Source organism: Mus musculus, chromosome 10 (assembly GCF_000001635.26).
Source record: "Mus musculus strain C57BL/6J chromosome 10, GRCm38.p6 C57BL/6J".
NCBI lineage: Eukaryota > Metazoa > Chordata > Mammalia > Rodentia > Muridae > Mus > Mus musculus.
Genome location: NC_000076.6, coordinates 53528794 through 53547155, shown reverse-complemented (window position 1 = coordinate 53547155; position 18362 = coordinate 53528794). Strand labels below are relative to the sequence as shown.

General features: G+C 42.9%; 1 protein-coding gene across 4 annotated transcripts in view; it reads left to right on the top strand.

The window, feature by feature from the left end:
• Positions 1 to 10841, top strand: part of Mcm9 (minichromosome maintenance 9 homologous recombination repair factor) — a 93692-nt gene extending 82851 nt beyond the window's left edge. For all 4 annotated transcript variants that reach the window (XR_380074.4, NM_027830.3, XM_017314098.2 and 1 more), the window contains 3 exons: positions 5537 to 5619; positions 6073 to 6218; positions 8389 to 10841. Coding sequence is in view for 3 of the 4 variants with exons in the window: in NM_027830.3 (NP_082106.3) it covers positions 5537 to 5619; positions 6073 to 6218; positions 8389 to 9832 (1673 nt within the window). In the remaining variant the exon portion in view is untranslated. The remainder of the gene's footprint in view (positions 1 to 5536; positions 5620 to 6072; positions 6219 to 8388) is intronic.
• Positions 10842 to 18362: the final 7521 nt, after the last annotated feature.

Sequence of the window (18362 nt, the reverse complement as noted above, 5' to 3'; positions counted from 1 at the left end):
AGTGGGCACCTTCGTACTTGTAGTGGACATGTATATGAGAACACACATGCACATTTTAAAGACAGTAAACATCTTTAAACTTTATAAGTTAAAAGTAAGGGCTCCTTAGCCCTCAGACCACCATGCTCCTGAGGATAAATAATGATTATGGAGTTAGTCTTTGTGCCATGTCTGGACCTCCCACAATGTAAGCTATTGATCATTTAGAAAGCCTTCTTTATGGTGCTAGCTCTAAGGAGCAGCAGGTATTTATTGCTGGACATGAGGTCAGCCTTAACCCAGTAAGACTCCTAGAGAGAAAACAGATTTCTTTCTTTCTTTTTTTTTTTTAGTGGCTGTCCATTGGAAAAAGCTTCTGTGTTAAGGATGGGTACTTGAGTCCATGTCATCTCTCATAGTTGGGACTCCATCTGGCTTGTACCTGTATAGGCCCTATCCATGCTATCACAGTCTCTATGAGGTCATATGTGTGTCACTCCTGTTGTGTATAGGAGACACCATTTTCTTGGTGTCTTCTGTCCCCACCTGCTCTTTGTAATCTTTATTCCTCCTCTTTCCCATAGTTCTGTGAGCCCTCAAGGGAAGAGTTTGATGAACATATCCCATTTAGGACTAGGTGTTTCAGGGTCTCTCATTCTCTACCTGGTCTAGTTGTCATCTCTGTATTTGTTCCCATCTACTTCAGTGGAAGCTTTTCTGATGATGGATGAACAAGTAAGTAATCCATGAGGCAGAATGTCGTTAGGAGTTCTTATATTTTAAATATAAATTCCTATATATTAAATCCTGCTATATTTGATACAGAACAATAGCATTCAGTTTTCCCTTAAGTCCATGGCCTTTCTAGTCACCTGAGCAGTCTCAGACATAAGTTCTTTCTTATGGAATAGACCTTAAATCCAATCAGATACTGGTCGGCTGCTCCCACAACTTTTGTACCACTATTGCACCCATATATTACGCAATCTGATTACTATTGTAGATTGAAGGGTTTGTAGATGTGTCTGTCTTTCTCCTCTGGGTAGTATGCAGAGTACTTCCAGTACCATCAACGCTAGTCAGTTGGTGTGAAGGCTCTAACTAGGCACAAGTTGGACTTCCTCCTGTTCAGTGAATATCTAGGTGTCGTCTTCAGTAATAGAACCTTTTAGTCAATTTTGTAGAGAGTAACCAACAGCATTGAAGATAGCCTGAGCTGCTTGGAGGCTCCATGGGGCATCTTTGGCCAACAACTCAATTAGATGTAACCCCTTTCTGGCACTGAAGGTTTCACTTGATGGTGAGAAAAGTCTAGTTGGGACTTTGTCTCCCTGTTTTTTGGTGATTCCACTTAGATTTCTTTCATATGCATATATATGTAAGAAGCTGCTATTGTAATAAGTTCTCATATGACTACTCAAATGGTCCTTAGTTGTAGCTGTCCCTCCCTGTATTCCATATTCTCTCCCTTATGCCCTCTTCTGTCCCCTTCTTCATTTAATCCTCCCAGTCCAAACCCCTGCCCTGGCCATCCATTACTATGTATCCTTTTTCTTGTTCCTTAGTAGATCATTCCCTTACTCTATAGTTAAACTCTGTAGTTATACCAAGTGTAGTATACATATTGAAGGCTTAAAGGCCAGCATCTACATATAAGACAATATACCATATTTGTCTTTATGGGTCTGGGTTTATTCTCAGGATGGTTGTTTTTTATTAGATCCATCTGTTTTTCTGTGAGTTTCATGATTCCTTTTTTAACAGAGGAGTAATGTTACATTGTATAAATATACCACATTTTCATTATTTGTTGATCTGTTGATAGGCATCTAGGCTACTTTCTGGCTCTTATGACTAGCCAGCAATGAAGAGCATCTATGAACACAGATGAGCAAGTGTCCAAGTGTTCCTCAGACTTTGTGTTTCATCTTTTGACTACTCTCTGTTTAGTTCTGTACCAACTTTTTCTTTATAATTTACTTAATTTTATGTCCATTGGTATGAGGGTGTTAGATCCCCTGGAACTGGCATTAAGGAAAATTGTAACTGCCATATGGGTGCTGGGAATGGAACCTGGGTCCTCTGGAAGGGCAGCTGGTGCTCTTAACCACTGATCCATCTCCAGTCCTTCCTCCCTCCCCCCCCCCTTTTTTTTTTTAATGTTTTTGGTTTTGGGGTTTTGGTTTTTTTTTTTTTGTTTTTGTTTTTGTTTTTAGTGTTTTATTGGTTGGTTGGGTGCTTGCTTGTTTGCTTGCTTGGTTTTTTGAGACAGGGTTTCTCTGTGTAGCCTTGGCTGTCATGGAACTCACTCTGTTTACCAGGCTGGCCTCAAACTCACAGATCCACCTGCCTCTGCTTTCTGAGTGCTGAGATAAAAGGCATGCACCACCACACCTGACTTCTGTACCCCATTCTTCAATTGGTTATTTTTTTCATGTCTAGTTTTTTTTTATTTCTTTTTTATTTTAAATATTATCCCTCTATTGGATGTGTAATTGGTACAGATCATTTCCCCTTCTGTGTCCTGCTACTTTTTCCAAATGCTGGTGTTCTTTGTCATGCAGAAGCTTTTTGGTTTCATGAGGTCTCAATTATTGACTGTTAGATCTTAGTGCCTGTGCTGTTGAAGTCACCCACCATCACTGTGCAAGGATCTATTGATTTTAGCTGTAGTGGTGTTTCTTTTATAAAATTGGTTACCCTTATCTTTGGCACATAAATATTTAGATTTCCAATATTCTCTTGATGGATTTTTTTTTTCTTTGATGAAAGTGTAGTATCCTTTTCTCTCTATTCTCATTACTTTAGGTTTGAAGTCTGTTTTGTCTGATAATAAAATGGCGGTACTAGCTTGCTTCTTGGGTCCATTTGCTTGGGATGTCTTTTTCATCATTTTACCCTGAGGTGATATCTGTCCTTGATGGTAAGGTGTGTTTCTTGGATATGGCAGAAAGATGGATCCTGTTTTCTAACCCATTCGGTTAGCCTGTGTCTTTTTGTTGGGAAATTGAGATCATTAATGTTGAGAGATATCAATGAGTAGCATTTATTGATAAGTTATTTTGTTATTGTGGTGCTAATCTTTCCTCCTCTTTTGATTTGCTGGACTGAAATTATTTATTCTTTGTGTTTTCTTGGGTATGATTAACCTCTTTAGAGTAAACTTTTTCTTCTAGCACCTTCTACTCATCTTGTTTGTAGACTTGATCTTTTCATAGTGTTCCAGATTTCCTGGAGGTTTTGTACCTGGAATTTTTTTTTAACTTACTTAAGATTTTCTTTGACTAAGATATCTATTCTTTCTACCTTGTCCTCAAACCCAAGATTCTCTCTTCCATATCCTGTACTCCAATGATGAGGCTTTTTTGTTTGACTTTCTAAATCTTTCATTTCCAGTTTTATCTCAGTTTGAGGTTTTGTTTTGTTAAGTAAGTATATTTTTTTGTTAAATTTTACTTTCATGTCATGATTTTTTTTATTATTATATCATTCCACTGCTTGTGTTTTCACAGACTTCATTAAGGGATTGTTTATATCATATTAAAAACATTTATTAATTAATTAAATTATTTATTTTATGTATACGAGCACACTTTAGCTGTACAGATGATTGTGAACCATCATGTGGTTGCTAGGATTTGAACTCAGGACCTTTGGAAGAGCAGTCAGTGCTCTTAACTGCTGAGCCATCTCTCCAGCCCTGTTCATATCCTGTTTAAGGTCCTTGAACATATTCATAATAGCAATTTTGAAGGCCTTGTCCTTCAAATTTATTACATTTCTCATGACCTACTGTTATAACATTACTGGATACAGTGGAAGGATATTGTCTTGGTTGTTATTAATTACGTTTTTTGCTGATATCTCAGTATCTGGGGTTGGGATGATTGTGATACTAGGTGTTGATATCTGGTCTTATCTTTGTTGGGTGGGTTATCCTTGTTTTCTATTGGCCTCTCTGACTCTTAGAGAAGAGTGTTGCTGTGGGTTGACTAAGAGGGGATGCTTTTGCAAGTCACTGAGTCACAGAGAATAATAGGGGTGGGCTAGAAGAAAAGGTTAAGACTGACTTCAAGAAAGACCTAAGGGAAAGCTGTTCACACTTAGAATTGGGGGCTACAGGGGCGGAGATGTGGCAGAAAGAAGAGACGCTACTAGCATACTGTAGTAAGGTAAAGAATTACCTGGGGAAACAGGGTGAAAAGGCTATGAGGATCTCAGGGTCTGAATCTAGAGTTGGAGTCTCCAGTGAATGAAGGTGGGGGGAACCCAGGGTCTGAACCTGGAGTTGGGCTGTCCATGAAGGGAGTTGAGGTGGCAGGAGGTGTATCTGTAAGCAGGTTGTTACTGGCTGGGGGTGAGAATGGAGAAATGGTAATAGAGGACAGGAAGGATAGTGTGATTCACCTATTCAAGTTCCTGCTGGTGTGGCCACGGGGCTCCAGGGTAGAAAGTGTGTCTAGGTATTGGAGGCTGACAGGAAAAAATGGATATAGGCTAGGAAGATGGGTCTGAGGCCATCTCCAGGGAGGAGGAAAGCTGGGTCCACTCCAAAGTTTGGTGGAGTTCCCCAGGACTGGAGATGGGGTGGAAGGACAGGTCTCTGCAAGCAGTCTTCTAGGGGTGAGACTGTAATGGAGGACTGGGAACGAGGGTGAAAATTGCCTACCAGAATCCCAGCCAGGTATAGCTACTGGGCTCCCAGGTAGAGAGTGTTGCAAGCTCTAATAGGTAGCTGACACCAAGGGGTAGGGTGAGGGAGGAGAGCTAAATCTTCAGGGTCAGTGGAGTCCAGGGAATGGAACTACAGTGGGAGGGAGGTCAGGCTCAAGCCGACTGCTACAGGGCTGGGGATAAGACTAGAAAACTTGTAATGGGGGACAGAATGGAGAGTGAAATGCACCTCACTGATCCCCAGTGTCTCATGCCTGTTCTTATAACCCAATCAGCACAGTGTATCCCATCCCCTCCAACAGGCTTCAGGCTTGCACATACACCGGCAACCAATACCCATCCTTTATAGTATTTATATTTTACCCATGTTCAAATTAACGACAGTCACATGAATTGAATGTTACATATAATGAAATTATGTAAACTTAATAAAAATTCCACAAAACAAATGAACCTCATTTTATTCAAGGATTTATAGTTAATATTCTGGCAAGAAGTATCTAAAATTCTTGCTTGCTAGATTGGTGCTTCAAACAGCTCATAAGTCATAGATAAAAGAGATGCTAGAGGTGAGAAATGAGGTTTAATTTTGTGTATTTATATGAGAGTAAAAAACAGAGAAGAGAAGTTTCTGAATATTAAATGGGTGTTTTTACAGTGCCTTTTTTGCTAGAGTCTAGAATGTTCTCGTATAAACACACAACATTGCCTGGACTGTGACGGCTTAGGCCTCTTATGGAGAAACTGCTCTGAAGGTAGTTGCCTGTTCTAGTTAACTGATGATTAATTCAGCTCATCCATAACATGCAAGTTTAGAGAGCAGAGAAATCAAAGGATGACATCTGTCACCCCCGGTGATCCTCACAGTGTCTTGCTATCGCAGCTCACGCTCGCCTGATGTTCCGCAGTGCCGTGACTCTGGAAGATGCCGTTACAGCTGTATCTGTGATGGAGTCTTCAATGCAGGTGAGGGCACTGTGCTCGCCCTAATTACACGCTCTTCATAAATGACGCCTTATTAGCATACTGACAGTTGTAAACATGATCAAATTAGCTTCCTGGAAAGACTCAAAAGCGATTGTTTAAAAGAAGGGGAACTGTTGGGGACAGAGACCTTCACTCTGTCATGGCCATTGCCTGTAAATCCCGAAGAAGCGGCTCTCAATATTTTCCTTTCTCAGCAAGCCTATGGGAGTTCATGTTCTCAGGAGTGACAGGTAGCCACTTCCTGGCACAGTGGTCACCCACTGCCTTGTAGGAGAAGGGAGGGCTATAGAAATTTGAAAGGGCTCTGTGACGGTGATGCCCAGGATGAGGGCATGGAGGGTCTGTCACACCTGGGACCAGTGTGCTTCCTGGTGTGTTCTTACTCTTGTGCAAGTTTACCTCTGACTGTCCCTGGTGCTTTCTTGCCCGCAGGGAGGTGCTCTGCTAGGAGGTGTGAATGCTCTCCACACTTCCTTCCCTGAAAACCCCCGTGCACAGTACCAGAGGCAGTGTGAACTCATTCTGGAAAAGCTGGAACTCCAGGGCCTCTTGCAGGAAGAACTTCGAAGACTGGAAAGGTAAGGAGGGAAAGGAAGGCACGTGGAGGAAGGCGTCTCTCTGGCAGCCAGTGAAACAAAGCATAAAGTTAGAAGGAAACTGCCAGGCATCCCATCAGCCACTGACAGCCACTGGGGTTGTTGATTGCATTAAGACAGACCCTGAGAATACTTTTCTCGGCATCTCTCCACTCCGTTGATGGGCAGTGGAAAGATGGCTTACTCACCAGTCACTGGTGTCAGGCTGCACTAATCTGGCACAGTGTGAAATGAATCACCCTGTCCCTTGGCTCCAGCTACTTTAAGACGGGAGAGTATGGTAGGCATAGGTGATGCACTCACTTTTCAGCTGGGCTCAGGGAGAGCCTGCTCATTTTGACTAGCTCCTGCTACCAGAATTGATAAATTGATAAATTCAAGAAAAGAAGAACACAAGACTCAGAATTAATCAGCTCATATTTAAAAATGGCTCTCCTAGACTGAATGGAATGGGAGAAGTGTACCTAGGACTGTCCAAAAAGCAAACCTGAATTCTGCCTTAAATAGTCTTTCCCGTTGTTGCGTCTTTATCATGCAACCATGTTATAGTGTTGATCCTCAAAGCAACAGAAACAAGTGCCTCACACTAAGGATGAATTACCTTCAAGATCCAACTGAAAGCTAATCTCATGGAGTCATAAGAACCCAGCTAGCGTATATATTTTTGCCTTTTAGGAAAGTGTTCTCTAATAGATCTCATGGCAAAACCATTCAAATTTTCCCCATACTTTCTTCCAGAAAATACTTTGGTAGTAACTACCTCAAATCAGAGGGCAGAGATATCACTTGGTCTTAAGATGGTGTAGCACAACTGCAGAAATGTCATCTAGGAATTTAATTCCTGAGCAAGAACTAGACTAAAATAAAAGGATCAAACCATTCTACTCCTGAACTTCCTCAGCCTAGAGGCCCTCCTTACATAGCTGTAACCAGTGTGAGTGTCCTGACATTTCTCTGATGTGGAAGTGTCTACTTCATGGCAGTGATTTTGAAAGTCACTTGCTTTTCTGTTTGGTTGCAAACCAAATTAGAAACAAAGAACATGAGCTTATTATTCTGTTGATATTTCAAAACCTGTTGTGATACAGTTATTATCTACTTTTATAATTTGTAATTAATTTTATGAGTATAGTATACATTCTTTGTGCATTTTGAAAACTAGAAGTAATGAATTAATAAGAAAACAAAAATAAAATGTAATCTTTCCCAGTGCTATACACTAACTTCTTAATATAATTAAATATATATTTTTAATTCTTTTTTCTGTTGCTGCACATGAATTTTAGAGTAATTTCCTCACCTGCTTTTGTGTGTAATTTCCTTTCCAATTTAGCACATGAAAGCAGGGCCATGTATCTCACTACACTGAGCCTACATTTCTAAGTTAAGGACCTTCTAAAGGACTTGCTTTGGGAACTATACTTCTACGAGAATGTGGTTCTTCGGGTATGTGCAGAGCTTTACCTATGCCCAGTATTGAGAGCAGGTTTCATGAGTAGACCCTTCATTCTCAGCTGGTAAGCAGGTACCAATTCCGTGTCAGACTGCTGAACTGCTGCTCAGAGTCCCTGAGGGAACATGATGGGGCTTTGCAAGAAAGGGTGAACAGTGCCAGAGGGTCTGCTGTGGTGATGAAGGTGGACAGGCACTGGCAGCAGCCATGTCAGGTGGCATAGACTCTTTACTTCTATGGAAAGCAAGTCTCATGCACACTGAAGTTCAGTACCTGCTTTGGTAAAACTGTAGAATCCTTTCCCTTGATCTAAAAACTGCTCAGTGAGCCCTCTGAGCAGTCACTAGGAGTCCCAGCATCTGTGCAAGGCCGGCACGTATGTCTTGTATTTAAACACGGCACGGGAAATGTTATGGGTGAGCGTTTTACACTGATCTTCAAACAGTCAAGTCAAGTGAATGGCTGAAAAGGTAGACCAGCCTCCGGTTTCAATTTCTTTGTTTTACTGCAGTTTCGGGTTGAAAGAAGAGGCATACCAACACACTAAGTTCAAAGTAATTTCTTGTGTTTTAGAAGATTATACTTCTATTTACTTGAAATTGTGTTGTTCTTAACCTTCCAGGCAGTCTCTTCTGGAAATGAAAGATTGGTGCCCATTTCCTTCCTTTCAGTATGTTTTCTTTATCTCTCTCCGACCAGGTTACAGAATGAGAGTGTACACCAATGCCAGTCACATTCACTAGAGGAGGAGGTGGCTCCAGGTTCCTGCAGAAATGATCCCAGGGACAAGCCAAGGCTCAGGACTTCAACACAGCAGGAACAGAGCTGTAGCTGGAGTTCCACAGAGAGATCTGGTGCAGACTCCCCGCCTGGTCCAGGGCTTAATAGACCAACAAGTTGTAACAACTCAGCTGAGAACAGAGATGGCAGAGGTGACGGTTTAGACTGGTTGGACCCCACATCAAGTCCTGAGATTGCACCAGAAAGCACTATTGTGTCTCCCAATGTGAAAACAACTGAGAAAAATGTGAATTTGAAAATCTCCAACAATAAATCTCAGGGCAAGGAGAAGCATGGGCCACAGCAAAGAAGCAAATTATTAGAAGCTGGACATCTTCCATCATCAGGAGCCATGAATGCCCCCTTACGGTCTCACGGTGTTAAGCGTACAAAGGCAAGTCAGGCAGTGGTTGTATCTGAAGCAGGACGGGGTGATGAAGAAGACTCTGTGCCCCGAAGACTCCCCAAGCTGCTGAAGGAGGGGTCACAGAATGTGTGCAGAAGCACAACCAGAGTGCGACCACTGCCACCCACTGTCCCTCTGTCCCTGTCTATCCCTTCACCTGGGTCAGGAAAAAGATCAGGAACACCCAAAAGAAAGAGACGGAAATCTGCTCAGGTGGAAGAGCCTGAACCTGAAGGTATGGAGACTCCAACAGTAAAGCTGGCCAAATTCACATTTAAACAGAAGACAAAACTGACCCACTCCCCCGAAGGCCAAGGCCCCATACCTCCCAGTGCTAGTGAAATAGCAGTTGACAGTTCTAAAATTCCCCAACAAAGAACAAGAAGAGAAGCAGCTGTGCCTGTGGTAGCGCCAGGAAAGTCGACATCCACCTCAGGAGACAGATGCTCTGACCAGCTGCACGGAAAGACAAAGGAGCTCTCAAGGCAGCCACCAGACAGTAATCCACCAAGAGAGGAGAGGGAACAGGGCCCCAAAAGAAGGGTTATTCAGCCCAAACCGGAGCTTGGGAACCAGGCTGGGCATTCGCATCTAGCCTGTGAGAAAGACAGAAAGGAAGGGGTTTCCTGCGGTAATAAAAGCAGCAAGGTTCATGCTGGCACCATAGCCAGACTGGCAAGCTTCTCCTTCACTTCCCCATCAGAATCCAAATCGGAATCCCTCCCTCCTGAAAGGAAGGACAGCAGGGACAGCAGGGACAGCAGGGACAGCAGGGACAGGTGCCACAGCCCTCCTGCGACCACAGCTCCAGTGCTCGGCCAGCAAAGGCAGACTTTCCAGCTGCAGCAGCCCACAGAGAGAGCGAATCTTTCCACCCTCTCCCTCTTCACTCTGTCGGAACTAGATGACGAAGCATTAGATTTTGACTGGGAGGAAGAGATGAGGAAAAAGCCATGATTAGGAAAAGCTTTCTGGTCACAGTTGTCTTCCCCAGTCCAACCAAGTGCCTTCAAAGTATACAAGTGGCTACAGGTGTGCACACAGTGTGTAGTACGTGCGTGGCCCTGCCGAAGCCCAACTCCCTTGTCAGGTTCATCTTCATCACCTAAATGCTGAATAATTAATTGCGGTTGGTGTGATATCAATACTTTGGATGAATGAATTAATGCTCATTTCACAAAAGATGACTTAACATCCAGGACGTTCTAGTTTTTCACTTGGTTTTTGTTTTTGTGTTTTTGGTTTTTGGTTTTTGGTTGATTGGTTGGTTCATTTTTGTTGTATTGGTTTTGTTTGGGGGTTTGGTTTGGTTTTTACTAGAGGAGTTCTATTCTGAGCTTCTTCTCTCACATATCCAGACCAAATGGCAGGATGGTGGCACTCAGAAATCTAACAAGGCAGCTAAGTGCTTTCTGTTTGCTTTGCATTTCCTGCCCAATATGTACTGAATGCGGTGTTTATTAACATTTGGAATGACTTGCCGAAATCATGTGGTTTTTCTCATGCCTCTATGTTAATTCTCACGCATCAGATTAAAAGGGGCTGGTGGTTTTCTGTCTTCAAGATGCATGCTTTCATTGGACAGCGTCCCCGGGGAAGCCACACCGTAGCTTACAGAAACACTGGCCCTTGGATTTGTTCCCCTTGTGCCAGCACGCACGCCTTGCCTTTCATTCCTTTTTGCTCTCAGAGCTTACCTTCAGTACAACTTAAATCATGTGGTTAGAAGAGAAGCGAGCTCCGGAAGGCCAGCTGTAGCCCTGTCACATCTGCAATGGCATCAGTATGGAAACGTGATCCCTGATAGCTTCTCATCTGTTTGTCTTTTTATAAAACCAAGAACGTTGGGTTGGGATATGGCTCAGAAGAAGAATGTATATGTAGCGTGTATGACATTACTTATTACATAAGTAATAATAAAATAAAACGGAGAAGTTTCCCTGTCTGGTGGGCAGAGATGACTAAACTCTGTCTTTCTGTGTGCTTCTAAAGTCCTTGTGTTTGGATCCCAGCAGTGGTAGGAAGGTAGGCTTCTAGCCTTACAGACATGCTTCAGGGTCTGCATTTCTAACAGTCACTGATTCTTTTATTGACAAGAGGACTTTGGGGCATGAAACGTGCTCAAAAACGTGTGCTTAGTTAATATTTACTTTGTGATATTCATACAGAAAAAAAACACTTAAAAACCCAATTTTCTTTAGCATTTAAAAATGAATTCCCAAATTGACTGACTTTCTGAAACATGGTAAACTGTTAGAACATATTTAATACTTAGGAGTCTTCAGGCATCTTGAAGAGCTTACAAAACATTTATACAAGCAGTAATTTTTAAATGTATTTCATATTCACTTATACCTGCTCAAAGACATTAACACTATAGTTTACATAATGTATTTCTGCGATTGTTTAAGAACGTTCAAGGATAGAATGATCCTGAATATATTCCTAATGTTACAGCATTGTTTCTTTCTGGGGTTCCAGTAGACCTTGGGGAAGGGAGTACCCACATGAGAGTTCATGAATACACTCACCAGTCTTGAGCATGTGCAACAGGCTGATGCCTGTGTCTAGCTCAAATTGTTCCACCTTATTTTTTCAGGCAAGGTCTCTCACTGAACCTGAAGGCTGTCTTTTCAGCTACTGACTCGCCTAAGAGCATCCTGGATCCACCTTCCTCCCGCCCAGCCCGCTTCACCCACCAAGGCCGGTCTTACAGACATCCACCTTTCTTGGCTTTTACATGGGTGCTGGTGAGGCACACTCAAGTCCCCATGCCAGCACAGTGAGCACTTTGCCCATTGCGCCATTTCTCCAGCCTCATCTATAAGTATGCACAGCAGGCTTGCTCCTTTGGGGAGGGAGGGAGGGAATGTTGAGCAGGATCTCATTGTACAGTCCTGACTAACCTGGAATTCACTGATACAATCATCTTGCTTTGTGTCCTAGTTATTACTATTACCATGATGAAGCACCATGACCAAAAGCAAGTAGAGAACGAAGAGGGTTTGTTGGGCTTTATTTCTACATCACAGTCCATCACACACAAGCCCAGCAGCCTGGGCCAATGGTAGAGATTCTGGCCAGCCCCCCACATCCTCATCTCCTAGTGGGCTTAAGGTTCGAGGTACCATAACTCTCCAACTTTGTAATGCAGGGAATTTGGGAGACCGTAGATTTCTAAGTGCACTTGAATCATCTTTGCCGAGGAACCATTTAAGCTGCTTGATGACAGCAAGCCAGTTCCAAACACACAAGCCACTCATTGCTAACAGTGGTGATGTACAGATAAGGCTACAGAATGCAGAGGGGATTGGCTACTGTCCTGCTGGATTCCCAGCTCCATTTGCTCGTGTATATGTTGATCTTTGTAGCTGTTAGAAATACTTAGATGAGAGCCAAATGGGTGGGAATGCAAGGAGGGTGTTAAAATATTTTACATTTTTCCAGTTTTTTTTTAACTAACTGTACAGTTGCCAACAAAGGAGGGACTAGATCCACTTTGAAGAGACAAAAACACATAAATTTCAGACCTGCTTTAATCCTTAGAATGATACAGAAGTTGTAGTCCATAATAGTTTTAAACCCGAAATTACAAAGTTGATTTCTAATGATATGGTTTATCATTGTTAGAAATTATGTTTTAAGGTGGAGAATGTAGCCAAGTGTTGTGGCTGTGTTCCTATAATCCTAGCCTTTCGGAGATGGAGGCAGGAGAATGGCAAGCTTTAGGCCAGTCTAAGATATATAATGAATTAAAAGAACCCTGGGCTATGAACAGACATCCTGTCTCAAAACAAAAAACAAACAGACATGTCATGCTCAAGCTCTAAAACGGTTTTGGGACCTTGTAGCAATTCTGGTATTTTGGTTTCTTTTAAAAACCACAGAAATAAGATAAGTTTTTGTTTTAATCTGAGGTATATGGATATGGGGCTGCTTCGACTATCCAAAGCAGCTGACGGACTGTGGTTGCCTTGTGCTCTTGCAGGCCTGATACTTTCCTGGGATTGTGTGATGTCTGAGACTGGGAAATTTTCAGAGAGTATATATATATATATATATATATATATATATATATATATATATATATATATATGTGTGTGTGTGTGTGTGTGTGTGTGTGTGTGTGTGTGTGTGTGTGTGTGTGTGTGTGTATGAATACTAGGGCCCCAAGAGCAGGGGTCGGTGGTTGTTGATTGTTTAGAGCAGTTGGCTAAGGATTGTTAGTCATGCTCAAAGAAGAAACAAAAGAAATTAGATTCAGGGATTTTCCTAATTGTTCGGTCCCCTCTCTTCTTTCTCTCCTATCTAACATTAAGGGGTGAAACCAAGGGAGAATAAAGGATAAGAAAAAGAAGGACCCACTAAGTAGCAAAGACCAGCTACAGGACCTGACATATCTGAGAGTTGCTTTGCCACCTTCAAAGGAACTCAGTGTAAATGGGGAGTCACAGAGCAGGCGAGTCCACGGCCTCGTGGAGAGCAAATCTCACTCATCTGTGGATGACCACTGTCAGACAGACTGCCGGCACTTTTTACCTCAGCATTGTTACTTCTTCAGAAAGGCCACAGGAGCCATAAACTTGTGTTCACTGCAGTCACACACACACACATGTACATATAAATACAGCTCTCTCCAAAAGGAACATTCACCAACAAAGCAAATCAAAGACTTTGAGCCAAAATTGAATTCAACTGAAATGTTTCTAGCTTTATATTAAATGCTCACATCATGGGCCTTTAAGGGTTGCCTGTCCTCAGATTCTTCTCTCCTGGCCTGTTCCCTTGGTACTTGCATCTCAGGGCTCTTAGTACCACCTTTTACCCAGTAGTCCCTTATGTGAGCCTCTGACTCTTACCCACCTTGTCGTCAGCATCTTTATTTGGCTCAGTCCTGTCTTCAGTCTAAATGATTTTGGTTTTGGACCCCGGGACAAGGGACTGAGGTGATCAACACAGGACTGGCTTTCAGGTTCTCTCAGAATTCCTCAGTCCCTACCTGGCATATCCTGCCCCTAACCCTGAACTTTCCAGCCTATTCCCCAGAGGTCCCTCCCTATAATAATCCAGACAATTTGCTCTACCCTCCTCTCTCCTCTGTGTGTGAGCTCTTTTTCTTCCTCCCTCCCCCCTCTCTCCCTATGGCAGTTCCCCTGGCCTCAATCCTTGGGGCCAGTTAACTTGCCCAACAGCAGCTTCCCAATAGACCTGCCGTTAATATAATGTAATCTGGTTTAAATCGGTTCATTTCTCTATCAGTGGAGAAATAACCTATTGCTAAGCACTGGATCAGGTCCAGTAGCTAAGCACAGAATTGTGACATTATTGGGCCAGTTTCTCTGAGCCTCTTCATAGTCCTTTCTTTACTGACATTGATCACAGTCACCCAGAAAGCCTTGTTAAAATCCCTAATCCCAGATTTTCTATTTAGTAAGTCTGCACAGACTTTAGAACTGTCTGGTCTTCCGTGTGATCTCCCAGGTGACACTGGTGATCTCCCAGGTGGCAATGGTGCTGCTGGTAGGAGATCACATTTTGGAGAATCACTGGTTATAGACTGAGCAATATATAGCCTGCCACGTCTTGCCTCTACGGACTCTAGTCGTTCTCTGAGTCAGTTTCAAGGCCAGCCACTCTCACTTGACTGCTAGGTGAGATAATCTACTCTCACTTTGCATTTGACAGCTCAATCACTTAATTATTCTAGGATCTCACACTCCACTTTGATTAGGGATTGGCTGTCAGCTCATCACAAGGAAGGTGTGTGACTGACCCTGGGCTAGGGCTCAGGAGCTGAGGCCCCAAGTGGTGGAGAACTCAGATTAGGTGCTTACACTGGCAGCTGCTGAAAATAGGCGCATGCGTAGGAGTGCAAGCTGGGCAGCGATTTCCACACCCACCATTCATCTACCATCATGTATCTGGGGCCAAGACACAAAATTCAAGATAATAACAAAATTGGGTGATAAGGATAAACATTTGTAAAACTCAAAAGTATTTTTAAATGATGAGCAGAATATCAAATTTTAAATAACAATGATATTTATTTCTCCTTTGCCTCTAGCTCAAATACAGCTTAATACACCCTCACTGATGTGAGAATCTTTGAAGTTATAGGGGTGTCTGCTTTTCTCACAGATGTACCCCATTAGTTAAAAGAGTATCACCCATAATACATATTCAACAAATATTTCTTGGATGAAATATTTAAGGCCTTTGAAGGAGTTATTACCACTGTCAGCACTTGCTATTTTCCTAGTCTCTTTTCTAGCCATTTCTAGACAATGTTTACTATATATGATAGGCTGTGTCCATAGGACAGGAGACTCAGAGAAAACACCTGAGCAAACAGGATGCTAGAAACCACACAGAAATTGGGTAGATCCTGCCCCACAGTGTGCATGGCAGCCAATCTGGCGGATTTGCTAGGAGCCTAAGTTCCACTGTAGCAGTTGATCTAGGACAGCAATTGGTTCCCTCCATTGTCTACTTTAGATTTTCCTCTCCCTTGGACAGAACTGTTGGCGCAGGAAACAAAATAAGTCAGTAATGTATAGTATGGTGGGTGATTTTTAAAATGCACTGGGTAAGTCAAGGTATATCGTACAATTTTCAGTGGGTTAATATAGGCTTCACTGGGAGAGTTTTGGTTTTGTAGTTTATTTTTTGTGCTGCATGCATACGTGTGTGTGCAGAGTGAGTCTTGATGACTGATTACTTGGTGATACAGCGAACGGGCAGGGAACGTGGACACAGGAATAGAACAGCTAATAAAAGGCCCAATGGCTGGACTAGATTCAGACATGAAGAGACCAGAAAGGAAATATGGTACTGTGATGGTTTGTATATGCTCGGCCCAGGGAGTGATAAGGACAGGCTCAGGGGTTCCCAAAGTCCTGGCTATCTAGGTGCTACTAACTGGGGTCGGGGGGAGTTGGAAGCAGAATGGGGTAGAGGGCAGGACTGATGGCAGTGACTAGCCCCAGACAGGGGGAAATGGGAGCTCCTGGTGGTTGTCTGGAGCACAAAGAGGCCTTCTATGCAGTAGATTTAGGTTGTGGTTCTGTAGGTGCAGGCCTTCTCCATGTTCCCCTTGATGGTTCTCGATGAAAGAGACAGTCCTTGGTTTCAAACTGTTTATTGTGGAAAATGGATGCGTACCAACTTCTCAGGGTGGGCCAGAAGTTAAATATCTTTTGTAGGAAGGACTGTCTGGGAAGGGAAGGTTATTGGCTAAACCCTCAAGGCCTCTAGGTACATCATTAGCATGGAGAACTCTGTTTTGGACTATGTGACCGACATGGGTAGTGTGGCACGTGTTCCAGGCCAGGAATCTGCAGGAGCAGGGAGACGCCTACTGTTTTAAGTGGGTACCTGGGTACTGGGGTCTCAGACCTGCTCTACCTTACCAAGGTTTTTGGCATGGATACATTGTCTCACAACTCCTTTTCTTTTTATAAAGGAGAGGTGTCATTGGAGGGACTGTCTCTAATGTTATTTGTAGTGAACTGGGTCTGGTTATTAGCCCCTCTCTAAGGCAAGGGCAGCACATGAAATTGGGATTTGGGGAGTCTTATTTTGTGACATCTGGTTGGGCGCTGTAGAGTGCAGAACTAATAGAATGAAAAAGTATATATTTGAAGGATTTAATTAGCTGACTTTGAAATGGATCATACAGCTGGATCATACACGAGAAGCTGAGAACCCAAGCAGCTGGAGTTCTCAGTCACTGGAGTAACCCCACAGTGACTAACACCAGAGAGGCTGGAAAACCCAGTCCAAGCACCTCAGCAGTGCAAATCTGGTACTGAAAACTGGGGAGGGGAGGTTGTTCCTGGCGTGCTGCTGGTCCATAGTCAATAGTGGAAGCCCGAAAACATGGTCATGAATCAGCCTAGGAATCCGTAGCAATGAGAAGAATTAACTCAGTGGCAAGAGAGAAGGCCAAACATGCAAACGGTAAGAAACACTCTTGTGGCGCCTCCTTATCTGGGCTGCCTCCAGAAGTGTCGGCTCACAAGTGGGGCAGGTTATCCCACAACAATTAAGGCAATTAAGATAATTCCTCAGTCTTTGCTGTGACTACTTCAAAAATGAAGACCATCCTCAGCCCTCTCTCAGCCTTCTAAAAAATGTCAACATCCCTCTTAAGAGGTGTGCAGGCATTGTAATGGACCCCAGAGGAAATCTGGAGGGTCATCAATGTAAAGAGAAGTCTCCTTGGAAAGAAAAAGAGGATGCACTGGGTTGATAAAAGGTGAGGAACCAGGAACTGGCTACTGTCTGAACTGTCTGTAGTTGTGTTCAGAGTGAGATCAAGGATGTTTGATCTGATACATGATGAGGTCTGTGTGTGCTCACATCATGTCTCCATTAAGGAGAGTGGGACTGTGGTTGAAATCTAAAATGTCTTCGATCTACGGAGTTCAGACAGAGACAGGTGCTGCCTGGTCCCTTTCTCACACCCAGGGGATGAGTTAATCTTTAAAGGAAATGGTCCTGAACTTGTTTCAAATTCAGTGGTTTTGAATCAACAAGCCACAGCAGTTAAAAACAAGGAGAGCAGAAAGTTTCCAGATGTCATCTATGTCTCTGAAAATGGAACGCGAACAGGCTCATGAGTAAGACCTAAGTTACCTACTTCTGGAAAAAGAATAGTAATTATTATTATTATTATCATTATTGTTATTACTATTCTACAGTTGATGCTACCCACTCAGGTGATTTTAAGTTGTAGCAAGTTGACGTGGAAACCAACTATCACACCCGAGACAGTTCATACTTCATGGCCTGGACAGGTCTGAGGAGAATGTGGGATTATGAAGATCAGGAGGATGAGGAAGAGACTACTATTGTGACTAGTACTATATTTGCCATCATCTTAGATATTACATATATATATACATATATATATACATATATATATACACACACACTTAACATACACACAAATTGTACAATATACAGACAATATATAGGCAGATACTTAGCTTACACAGAATTAAGTTAGAAAGGTATTATGAAATGACCATAAAGCCAAAGAGGATGTTCAAGATCATAGGCTAGCAAATGGATTATGTGGAGCTAGAGTTGTGACTGCAAAGTCAAAGTCCTGATGTAAATGTAAGCTACACTAATACACCTTCCAAAGAAATAACTCTTGGAGCATCGTAGAATGGTCAAAGCCATGAGGAGTGTTAACGCCTCTCCCATTCAGTCACCGTTCACTTTCAGCAAAAAGTATGGGGTAGCAGCCTCCTGGTGACCAGGATAAGTGCCAGACTGAGGGTGTCTCTTGTCCGTTGCATGCAAATCTTGACAGCTATTCATATAGTCACAAGCAGAGAAGTCATTTTCTGCCTAGTTTGGGCTCCACATCTAAGAAACAGTGCAGCAAGACTGCAGAGCCGCTGTGGCTGGAATGCCGTGCAGCCTTGCAGCCTCGTTCATAAGAGGCCCCAGGACACCTGCCACACATGGAAAATGA